At 36.0% G+C, this 11,388-nt stretch overlaps 1 protein-coding gene across 1 annotated transcript; it reads right to left on the bottom strand.

Moving 5' to 3' along the window:
• Positions 1 to 3,231: 3,231 nt before the first annotated feature.
• Positions 3,232 to 8,514, bottom strand: LOC131050924 (vacuolar protein 8). The gene is made up of 2 exons (XM_057985240.2): positions 6,844 to 8,514; positions 3,232 to 4,837 (listed from the first exon to the last, which is right to left on the bottom strand). The coding sequence occupies exons 1-2, from the start codon at positions 7,975 to 7,977 to the stop codon at positions 4,271 to 4,273; spliced, it is 1,701 nt and encodes a 566-aa protein (XP_057841223.2). The 5' UTR covers positions 7,978 to 8,514; the 3' UTR covers positions 3,232 to 4,270.
• Between the last annotated feature and the right edge of the window lie 2,874 nt (positions 8,515 to 11,388).

Raw genomic sequence — 11,388 nt, forward strand, 5'->3', positions numbered from 1 at the left:
GGAACTAATATTCTGATCTTCCTTTTGTAGTACCTAAAGTAAAAGGCCAAAATCTAGCTGCCCATATCACTAGAGACTACCCAAAAAACCACTTTTTTATTTAAAGTTATAGGCTGCTGGATTAAGTTAGTGGGGGTCCCTTTGCATGTGCTAAAAGTTGCTGGGACCATTTGACCTGGATGAATTATTTAGCAGCCATGTGCTCTCCTATCTTTTTTATGCTAAATCAGTGCCTCAATTTAATGCTACATACCCATTTTATATTTGACGAAATCTTTAGTCAACCCTAATGGGGGAAAAGTGTGGCGGGACTCTACTGCTAATGTAATGGACTACACTTTTTCTTTGTGGAAATAGAGGCTTAAAAAGCCCACAAAAGCAACCGACTTTCCTTTTAGGTCTTTTGAGGGCATGTGACCATGTTTGATAAAAATGACAAGGGCAGTCAGTAATTTGTACAGAGTTTCTTTTCTAGAGATCTGTTTTGGTGATGAGAATACCTGGTTAGGTAAGGTAAATCTTCCCTTGTTCGGTATGTAAAGGGATACCTAGCTAAGTAGGGTAAACCTCCTTGTTCTGACATAGAATATATCCAACGAGATAAAACAAGTCTTTTTGAAGTATATGATTTAGATCATGGGTTTAAGAGGATTCAGATGATTCCTTGTGTCATTTGTATGTCAGCTTCAATAATTTTCTTAAACAATTCTGTAACTAAAATCCAACAAAAATATTATTTTCTATTATAACTCAAATCTTAGGTGTTCTAATAAGTATGTCAGATTAGATAGTTTTCTTAAACAATTCTATAAGTAAGATCAAAAAAAATATTCTTTTGTACTATTGCTCAAATCTTTAGTGTTATAATGAATGTGCACTATGATTTGAGCCATGATCTTTAACCGCTCAAAATATAATTATTATTGTGCTCAAATTCAAGAAGGAATATGCTTACAATCATACAATCAAACAATCAAACTAAGTGACATTGAAACTTGTCCAAGACTTGCACCCAACTTCCTCAACTAGTAATCAAAACTTGGATAATTGTAAAATATTCATCTATTGTCCCATTGGGTAGCTCAAATCTTCCTATTGGATTATACAATGGAGGAGTCTAATGGAAAGATCTTTCTTTAGAGATGCAATGGTTCCCTCATTTAGGTAGCTCAAACCTTCATATTGAGTTATACAATGGGGAGTCTAGCGGATGCTTATGTTATTTAAAGATGGAGTGGTTCCTCCTACAATTAAGCGTAAAGTCTAGATTACTAAATCGTGTCTCTAACCATTTGCAGGTGTTCTCTATTGTGGATATTCTACAAAATGGAGCTCAGACTTGTATGTTAATAAACATGAGCTCATGTTTAAGGTGTAAAATGAAACCACTAACTGCATGCGAACTAGAATTTGACTGTGGCCTGTTAGCATAGGCAATTTAGAAGATGGTCACTTTCATGAGCCTCTATTATGTAATGGTGGGTAGGGTTGATGTTATCTGTAGTTTCTCTCTCAACTTTCAAGCGCATAAAGGAAAGTGAAAGCACAACTTTCTCAATACTAGTTTATTCCAATCTAAAATTGATTATAGTTAGTGTTTCTAATCTATTCATCGAATAATCTGTCTTTTCCAAACTCAAACGGATTATACTGAAGTGGTCCAATATATTCATCGAATAATCTGTCTTATCCTTTGTCCTATCGAATTCAACAACATGTTAAGACAATGATCTGTTTCTGTCTTCCCTGGCCCATTTCCTGATACAGAATCTAAAACACACACGAAACCTAATTTGCCAGATTAATCGTTTTGTTTGTTTTGAAATTGACAAACAAGTTCTTTGTCTCCAGGCACAGATTTGTATAATGTTACTTTACACTTTGGATTTCTCCTTCCAGAGTAGGTCACAATAAACTCTTAAGAACTTTTTTCCTTGTACATTTTGCATGACACTGAAAGCCAACAGCTATCAATTATAGGAGACAAAATGGAGAGAAAACAGGCTAGCACTTAAAGATCAAGAGCCAACACTGGTCTAGAATGGCAACACATCAACTGATATCTCACATTGGTATTTATGAATCACCAACCATGCCTGTCAACCTCTAATTGAATCTGGCGACAGTGGTCTATAATTTTAGCACATGCACCAAGACCATGTCCAAATCAATCATCTTGAGATTATCTTTAATTTCTAAAATTGTATTTATTAAGTACCAACCATGCCTGTATTGTTGATTGATTCGCTTTGGTTCTCAATCTACATACGGTTTATTGGATTAAGATTTAGTAAGCACCAAGCATGCCTGTTGAGCTAATTGATTCAATCTGATTCTCAATATAAATACAAATTTATTAGATTGAGATTCATGAAATATCGGCCATGCATATCACACTTGAGTGTCAAGCCATGTTTGATTGACCCTGTCAAGGTGCTCTTCAATATAAAATAATAATCATAGCCAGACATCCATGTTACATCTTGGCATTTAAGCATGATTAATTAGCTATGGGTCCCAACTAGAATTGGCTCATAATATGTGCTTCATCAGATGCAAACGTATGAATTACCAATAAATGCATGCTATCTTTCGGTGTTCAGCACTGATCGATTGATTTTGGTTCCAGATTGAATTATTTTCTGGCATTTTCTTCATAATGATGAAATCTTCTACATTTTAAGGGATTAATACAATGCTTGGAATTACAAATCATACAGCTTCCCCTAAAAACTTGTAAGAAATGAAAATATAACATATTTTATTTGATCTTCCATATCTGATAAAATATGAAATGAAAATGCTCGTAATTTCTATGAGAATTAGATATTGATTTTAGGGAATTTCGCCAATAGATTGGGTCTACTTTTTGAAAAATTGTTATAATAATTAGAAAAACAGTTTTCCACTACCTATACGGCCATGCCCACAAATGCTGTCGGGCTTGCATATTTATTTTAACTAAACATTATGAAACCAGTTTTATTAAACTGTCTCTACATTGGTCACTGGTTCATTACTATGTTGTTCTGCCGCCTTCACATATCCATAATAATAAGCATTCTGAAATTATTTAGTTTATGTTATTGCCTTGTGATTGAAGAAGAATGTAATTACAACATGCTTCTTGTGTATGCGTGATAAATGGAAAAGAATACAGAGCTGTACTTCCATTGCTTTCAGAGTCGAGAACAAAGGAAGACTAGGCAGTTCACTGAATGAACAAATGGCTGATAAGAATAAAATCAGTAAATTATATAGTTTTTTCACTCCATAGGAGGAATTAAACAAGACAAAATCCCTCTATCGACCACTGATATTATGAACAAAATTGGTCTGAAAAACCATTTACATATTATTTGATTATTGAATTGACTGCACAAGTATACTATAATATTAAACACACTTTAAGCATGATGCCCTCATTACATTGTGAAAAAAATATGTTATCCTGAACCAGCTGCCCATCCAATCAGACCAAGCATATGGACTAAACAATATTATATGATATGAATGTGTATACAAGAGAACTTGTTGGATCAAGACCACTCCTGACAATGGTTCTACGCCCAAGTTTGTCACAGATTGCAATCCATACCAAACTATGCCAAAACATCTGAATAAGATATATATACGCTTAGTAAACATGATCATAAAGCCTGAAGGCCTGATGACAACTCCCGCCTTGGGAATGGAGCTGTATGAATGTTGCGGACTGATGGAAAGAAACTAATCAACATCCTACACACTGTCTGTTATTGAGGAGAGGGTAATTCGAGGACCTAATCGTGACTGAGAACAAAGGCCCAAGTTAAGCAATTAGAGTATTTATAAAATATAACAATAAATACGAGGAAGACAAAACCCACATCCTGGATACTAAATGTGAGGAAACCCAAATGTTCCAATACCACTTGTAAGGAGCGCAAATGTTCTGATACCTCTTGTATGGAATCTCAAATACTCCGATACTACAATGAGGGCTTGGTTTACACAAACGCAATACCAGGTGTGCTGAAAATGTTGGTCAATGAGGAAAAAGACATAAAAACAATATATTGTGAGGGAAAAACCCCACATCCTGGATATGCTTAAAACCCTTAGGCTTGAGGAGGCTTGAGGAGGCTTGATTTCCACAAGGGTAATTGGAGGTGGGGTTAACAAAGGTGCAAATGAATGAGGGAAGTGGTATTATCTGAGTTGAATTGAATTGGTTACAGGGTGAGCCTATTAGGACGATGTATGGTATACCTGATCAATCAAATCTAAATTAGTCTCTCCATCTCCTGCTGAAGATGTTGCGGAGCCGGCTTCCTGCAATTCTCTGAAGAATCTTTTTTGCACCAGTGACCTCCATCTCTGCAAGCTTCTGCAGATGCTGGCATGCTCCAGCCATGGCAATCTTCTTCCTGCAACTTTTGCTGGTAGAAAGAGCAAGTAGGGCTGAAAGTGGGAATTTTTTAGCCACAGTTTGGTTCCTTGGATCTAGCAACTGCACCAGCCGTGCAACACTCTTGTCATCCTTGACAAATTCCCTCCTATTAGTCTCCACAACCAGTAACGAAGACAGTGCCTGTGCAGCCATCTCCTGAGAAGTACTGGGCTTGGCTTCAAGCATTTTGACAAGTGGAGGAATGCACCCAGCCTCGCCCAATGCTTTCTTTGTCTCCTTATTGAAGGATAGATTGCAGATGGCCGATGCTGCCAATTGTTGTACTGTAGAGTGACCATTTTTCAAAACTGAAGCAAGCTGTTTGAGAAAACCAGATGCAGAAATCAGGGCCTTGGCAGCAGTAAGGGAGGCAGAAAGGCTGTTGATTGCTCTGATAATCAATTCCTGCACTCATGGAAAATATTTTGGGTTAGAAACATTTACAACTACAGAATGCTTGACCAAACATTGGCCAAAAACTTAAGAAAAATAAAGAGTTTACCAGTATAATATTATTACATATACTGTATTACAATTTGACCGATATTAAGACTTGCTGTATCTGTGCAAGCATAAAAACTTCAAAAGCATGGAGTTCTTCACTTTATATGAAATCTTGGTGAATAATTTTAAGCTTTAAGTTAATATAATTTTTGAATGAAAACTATAGTCGAATCCTAAATAGGTTTTGCTCCCATGAACTCTTTGGCAATTTATATGAAAACTTTTTATGAACAGAATTTGAAATATTTATCAAGTCATTTAGGCTTCCACAAGAAAGCTGTATTAAGATTTTTCTGGATTTATGTTTTTGACCTATTTTCAAGTCCCCTCTTCAGAGTTAGGAATCATGATCATTCTTATGAAACATTTAATAAATGGCCAGTTTAATAAATGAAAAGTTTGATGACAGTTAATATATTGACTAAAGATATGCCATTAAAACAGTTTCCCTAAGACTTGGATGTACAAAAGTTCGCTAAATGAGCGAATACAATGATCTTAAAATTTGTTAAATCCTAATAAGTTGAGAAAATATGGACTATATAATCATACTGCCTGTGATTTTGGGTTCTGCAACTAGGATAGTAGACATTGATATTTTTTTCTTTCGGGTAGTATATGCCAAAAGTTTTAAATTCTTTCGTATTGAAGGATACCCATCCAATTGATAAGAATACAACTGTTCAGAAGATTAATGAGATTCAATAATTATTAGAAAATAATGAACTTAGATCTGTAGATATAAGTGCTGCAGATAATTTGGTCCGATGTACAATTTGGATGAATACGTGCAAATGATTTACTAAATGTAACCCTCTCTAGCATTGAGCTGCTAAATACAATCTGGTATTTATGCGTAAAAGATATTTTGAAGGGCAAAAAAAATATGTTGCATATTAGCCAGCTGACAAAAAAATTAATGAAAATAGCATATTCATGAGGGCAAAAAATATTAAGGAATAACAAGGTTAGAGTTGGAGCTAGGAGTACTGCAGATTCTTTGCCGTCGAGATTGTTATTTTTCATGGATCAGCTAGGACTCAAACCTTATAGCATAAGGTGCCACGCTACCACTGTTCCACCGCCCCTTTGCAGTAAGGAGAGTGGATTTAATTAAATGGCAGACCCATTGCAGTCAGTAGTGTGGATTGCTCATCCAGCATTTTCATAAGAAAATTGCAAATAGCATTTTGAATGGCAAACAGCAAATTTATCAGTATGTTGGGGTGCTCTATAGCTGATCTACAGCTCCCTTGCAGTTCTGATTGTGGAATGTATCTCCAAACAATTTTTGAAAAAATCTTCAAATCAATTTAATTTTATGAATTCGTTAACCTATTAATTTACTAATCAATACCTTAGAATCCTAGAGTGTCGATTGTTCTTCCAACTTTTTAGATGACAACTTGCGAATATTGGAGATTCTACTGGCATATTGGTGCATTCTACAACTGACTGATCTAAAGCCCCTTTCCAGTAAAGGATTATTCTTCAACACACTTCAAACCCAAACATTCAAAGAATTTACAAAGTGGCTTACGATGTAGTGCACATATAAGCAAGCTGGGACGCTCTACTATAGATCAGTGACTTTGAAGCCTGGAGACGGAATTGTTATTTGAACCCATTTCAGATGAAAACATGCATATAACACCCCGTACTATGTAACTTAGTAAATTCCTAACCTAGCTGTATGTTACGGCTCTCTAACACTGAACTATCCTACTCTGCAGTCCCGAGAGTGGATTGATATTTCATCAAAACTTTGAAAATTCTCTAATTGGAGAATCAAGATAGAAAATAAATATGCTAACCGATTTGCCCGAAAGAAGGGGAAGATTTTTTATAAATATTGATAAAGAGATATTAATACAACAACACATTTTGCTTTCTAAAAACAACCATACCTGCGATTTGGGCGTGGCCTGTTCGGACAGCAGTCCCAAAAGTGACTGAATTCCGCCCTCTCCAGCAATCATCTGCCGCATTTTTTCATCATTAGAAGCCAACGCATGCAAACATTCAATCGCGTTCTCCTGAACAGGGATCGAATCCGAGACCGCCAGACTAAGCAATACAGGAATCGCCCCTTCCTCCGCCATGGCCTGTCTAATCTCCTTCACACCCGCCACATTTCTCAGAGCGCCCACAGCAGGTGCCCGGACGGCCGCCACACCAGACTGGCACACCTCAATAAGCACCGAAACCCCACCATAAGCCGCAAGAGCCCAAGCATTTTCCCCATCCCGAGTGAGCCCCTCGATAGCAAGAGCCGCCTTCTCCTTACAAGCCGCCCCACTGGTTTCCAACATTCGGACTAACGGGCCAAGCGCACCTTCGATAACCAACCCATGGCGGCACCCGTCAGTTTGCGCCAGAATCGCGACGGCCTCAACCGCGAGCTCTTTCAGCACATTGGGGGAATCCAGAATGTGCACAAGGCAGGCCATGTCGCCTTCCCGGGCCACCAAAACTGCATTTTTAGGGTCCTCAGAAAGGAGCTGTATGAGGGACTCAAGGGCCTTGCGCTTGAAGTCGGTGTGGCCGATCTGGACCCGGGCAAACAGGTCCCGGGCGAAAAGGCATACTTCCTCCCGCCCTGCACCAGGGCCTGGCCGGGCCAACACAATCGCATTGCTTTTATTCAAAACACCCGTTTTAATCAACAACTCGAGATCATGTACATGGAGATTGAGCTTCGCCGCCACCACATCCAGGTCGCTCTGCATGAGAAGCTTCCCGCCGAAGGACCCGTCGCTGCAGCGCTGGGTCAGCTCCCGGGTCTGCAGCAGAGTTGCATGGACGCCGGGTAAGAGGTCAGTCAAGAGCTCATTCTCGCTCCAGTGAGGGGATTCCGACACGTCTGTTATGCAGACCTTTAGTGCATCTAGCCGGGTGCGGATTATTTGCCAGCGACCAATGAAGACCTTGAGTTTGGAGCAACTGATTAAGAGAATCGCTATGAGCTGCTCGATCACCGCAAAGCATTGCTCTGGGTGGAGAGATGAAACATTGAAATCTCCCTCAGGATGCTGTTCCATCGATTTTGTTCTTCTACTTGGGTGTGGGAAAACATTGAGATGAAGAACAGGGGAACATTGAATTATATCTGATATGGGACATGGGATTTTTTCTAATGCTGCAGAGGATTATTGTTTCTGTGAAATGGGTCTCTGGGTGTCAGTCATGGCTTCTGAGTAAAGGCAAGAGATGAAGATCAGGGGAGGAGGAGGATTACCTGGTCAAGGGAAATTCATGACTGACTGCTTGTGGGTGCGGACGTTCTTGTGTTTACTGTGAAAGACTTTGATTGCAATGTGGTGGAAAGTGTGATTGCATTTGTATGGGAATTATGCGGCTTTTGACTACAGCTATGACGGCTTCGTTTTAGCTGCAGACTGGGGTACATCTATGTAGTTATATTAGTTGCGGGTGAGAGTGACATTATTTTAAAGTTGATTGATTAGAAAAGAAAGGCAGAGGCATCCTCTACGCGTAAGGATTCCATATTCTATGCCGTATGAGGTCCCTCTCACAACTTGCGGTTACGCCACCGGGGTGTTAGGTCCGTGCATTAAATAACAAGCTTTGCTACGTGGGTCTAGCCGAGTTTTGGAACTTCTGTGTGCTGTCGGTAATGTCAGTGTAACGTTGGTTAATGGGTAAAATAATCTATTTCTGGCCTGGGATTCTCATTTGGCAGGTGCATTTGAGAAAAAGAATTCCTGAGATGAAATTCAGCTGTACCGGCAGCAGGTATCTTTGCCCATTGCCCTAACATTAAGTTGCTTGAGGCTCACTCTCTTGCTAAGGACAAAATTAATGGGCCTTTACACTCTATTGATGGAATGAAAGAATGGAGGAATGAATTTTAATAATTTTTACCTGAGGAGTTTAAGAGATCAAGAGTTTAAATTCTATTAAATTTTATTTTTTTTATTCTTGGGTGGATTTTTTGTTATGAATCTTGATCAAAAAGCTAACAAGTTTTGTGAAGTCTAATCTTTCTAAATAGCTGTGTAGACTATCAACCTATCATTTTTCATCTTAGACTTTGTCCCTTTGTATGGGTAAGGTAATTCTTCATGATAAATTTATGTGTGGATATTTTGAGTTTTTAAGAAGTTTGTTTGGAAAGTAAAGAAGATTAGAAGAATTAATATTATATTTATTTTATATAATATAAAAATATTTATGGATATGATAATATTAGTGGTTCAAGGTATATCGAGCATGATTATTTAAATTAGAAGAATAAATATCAAGTTATTTATAAATATAATAATTTTAGTGATTAAAGGTATATTTAGTATGATTATTTAATTTAGAAGAATAAATATTGAGTTTATTGTATATTATATAAAAGTATTTATGAATACGATAATATTAGTAATTAAAGACATATCTAGTATGATTATTTAAATCTTTTAATGTTTAAGTGTTTTTGTTTTTGTTTTTTAATTTTTATTAGGTTGTTATTTTGGAGGTTTAGATTTCATTTTGAGAATTGATTGTGGGAGTAGACGCATTAGACTTAAAATATTATGTTTTTGATATATATTTGTATGTACTTACACTTATAATTAAGAGGATTTTTATATCTAAGTGGACAATGAAGAGAAGTCTTAAACCTTGGTTTAAAATGTCAATGTTAAGAAAAAACACAAGTAACAAACTTATAAAACTTAAGTAGAAATAGTTTAGATTTATTATGTATCCATATATCTATATGATATGGATAGTTGTTTATGTAAATATTGTGATGTAGGTGATTAGAATAAGGATATTCACATAATAATAATAATAATAATAATAAAATGTTGTTCAATCAATATCATAAGAATTCTTTAAAATTTAGAATTCAAGAGGAATGACTCATGTATATGTGTGAGTAGAAATGATTTTAAATAATCAATTATTAAAATGTACGTACATAACAATAAGTCTAATTTGCCATTGATTAATGTATTTATGACCTACTATTCTATTTAATATTTTAATTAATAAAACACATTTAACAAAGCTTCTTATTAATAAACTTATACAAAAACAATAAATCTCAATAAATGTTACATGAAAAGAAACATTAACTCAAGTACAAGAAGATACCTATACTTAATGTACATGATATTAACAAGAATTAAATACTCAAGTACAACTAGATACCTATAGTCAATGTATATTGTATAGACAATATTTAAATTCATCCATAATGGTAGCTAGGATTTTTTATTTTTTATTTTTGGTAAGAATCAAAGCAAGATTACAAATAATAACGCCTAGAACAAGTAGCTAAATAGAAATACATTGAACTAGGGTAGAGGGCCCTATAGTGGAGCACCCTAACTTCACACCTCTCAAAATTTGTCTTGAATATTTCAAATCTTTTTTAATTTTGTGTAGCTACTTACTTGTCAACTTCCCTACTTAAAAAATTTTAGTTTTAAGTCTACATGATCAAATATGATGCCACATCACATGCCTTTTTTCTCAAAGGTGTCCCAAATAGTCTCAAAAAGAAGTAAGCCCCATAGTTGTGCACTAAGTCATGTTTATTGGTGTGTTGATGTGGCATCGCATAATTGGTTGAGTTTTCAAATTTAGTGGAATCTTTTTTGGGATAACTATTGACATGACATTTTTTTAGCTCTACTAATAGACTAATTGTGTCCAACTGCTATCCCCACTTTTGGACCCTACTCCACTATATGGCCCTCTCCCCTAGACCATACAAAGTAACAGAGATGAAAAAGTACAACAAGTAGCATTACAGTGAAGAGATGTGACTAAATCTAACTAGTAATTGAGAAACCCACTCCCTATTGACCAACATGTGGATAGCTTGCTTATAGGTAGTCATTTGTAAATATACACTAAACAATAATATGCTCTCTTACATTTTACATCCACTAAAATAAATATGTAAAAATAAACATATATCTACTATCTCCCAAGACCCAACTAAACTTAATCTTACTTGAAGGTTATCATTAATGAACTCTACATCAATTTTCCTCCTACCTCAATCACACTTATGCCTCTCTTGCTTGCAATAGAAGATTGTGACAATATAATGTAATAAATGATGGAGGAGTAGAGTAGCTTTAGGCTACTTCATTTCCTAATCACTAATGTTGCTTATAGAAACTAAAGTCCCATTAAAAAAATTTGTATTTAAAGAATAAAAAATGATTTATAAAAAGAAAATCATAATATACAAAACATACACTTTTCATCCCTGCGCTTAAGAACCTCGTTCTAATAAAAGAGTAACCCTAATTACAAGCCTCAAAACCCAAATAAAAAGTTTGACCTGAATTATGTAAAAATAATAATTATTATTATTATTATCTTAAAAGCATATATATAAACCAATTTATTAATGGAAAAAGAGCAATCAAACAACCCCACTTTTGTCCGGCCAGGCAAAAAGTGCAAAGAGAAACTTCCAG

This window comes from Cryptomeria japonica, chromosome 3, assembly GCF_030272615.1.
Source record: "Cryptomeria japonica chromosome 3, Sugi_1.0, whole genome shotgun sequence".
In the NCBI taxonomy this organism is placed as follows: Eukaryota; Viridiplantae; Streptophyta; class Pinopsida; order Cupressales; family Cupressaceae; genus Cryptomeria; species Cryptomeria japonica.

Bases quoted from the DNA above. Each gene is read 5' to 3' on its own strand.
- LOC131050924 (XM_057985240.2), bottom strand. From the start codon at position 7,977: ATGGAACAGCATCCTGAGGGAGATTTCAATGTTTCATCTCTCCACCCA. The intron at 4,838-6,843 runs GTATGGTTGTTT...CCATGAGTGCAG, and splicing joins AGGCCACGCCCAAATCGCAG to GAATTGATTATCAGAGCAAT.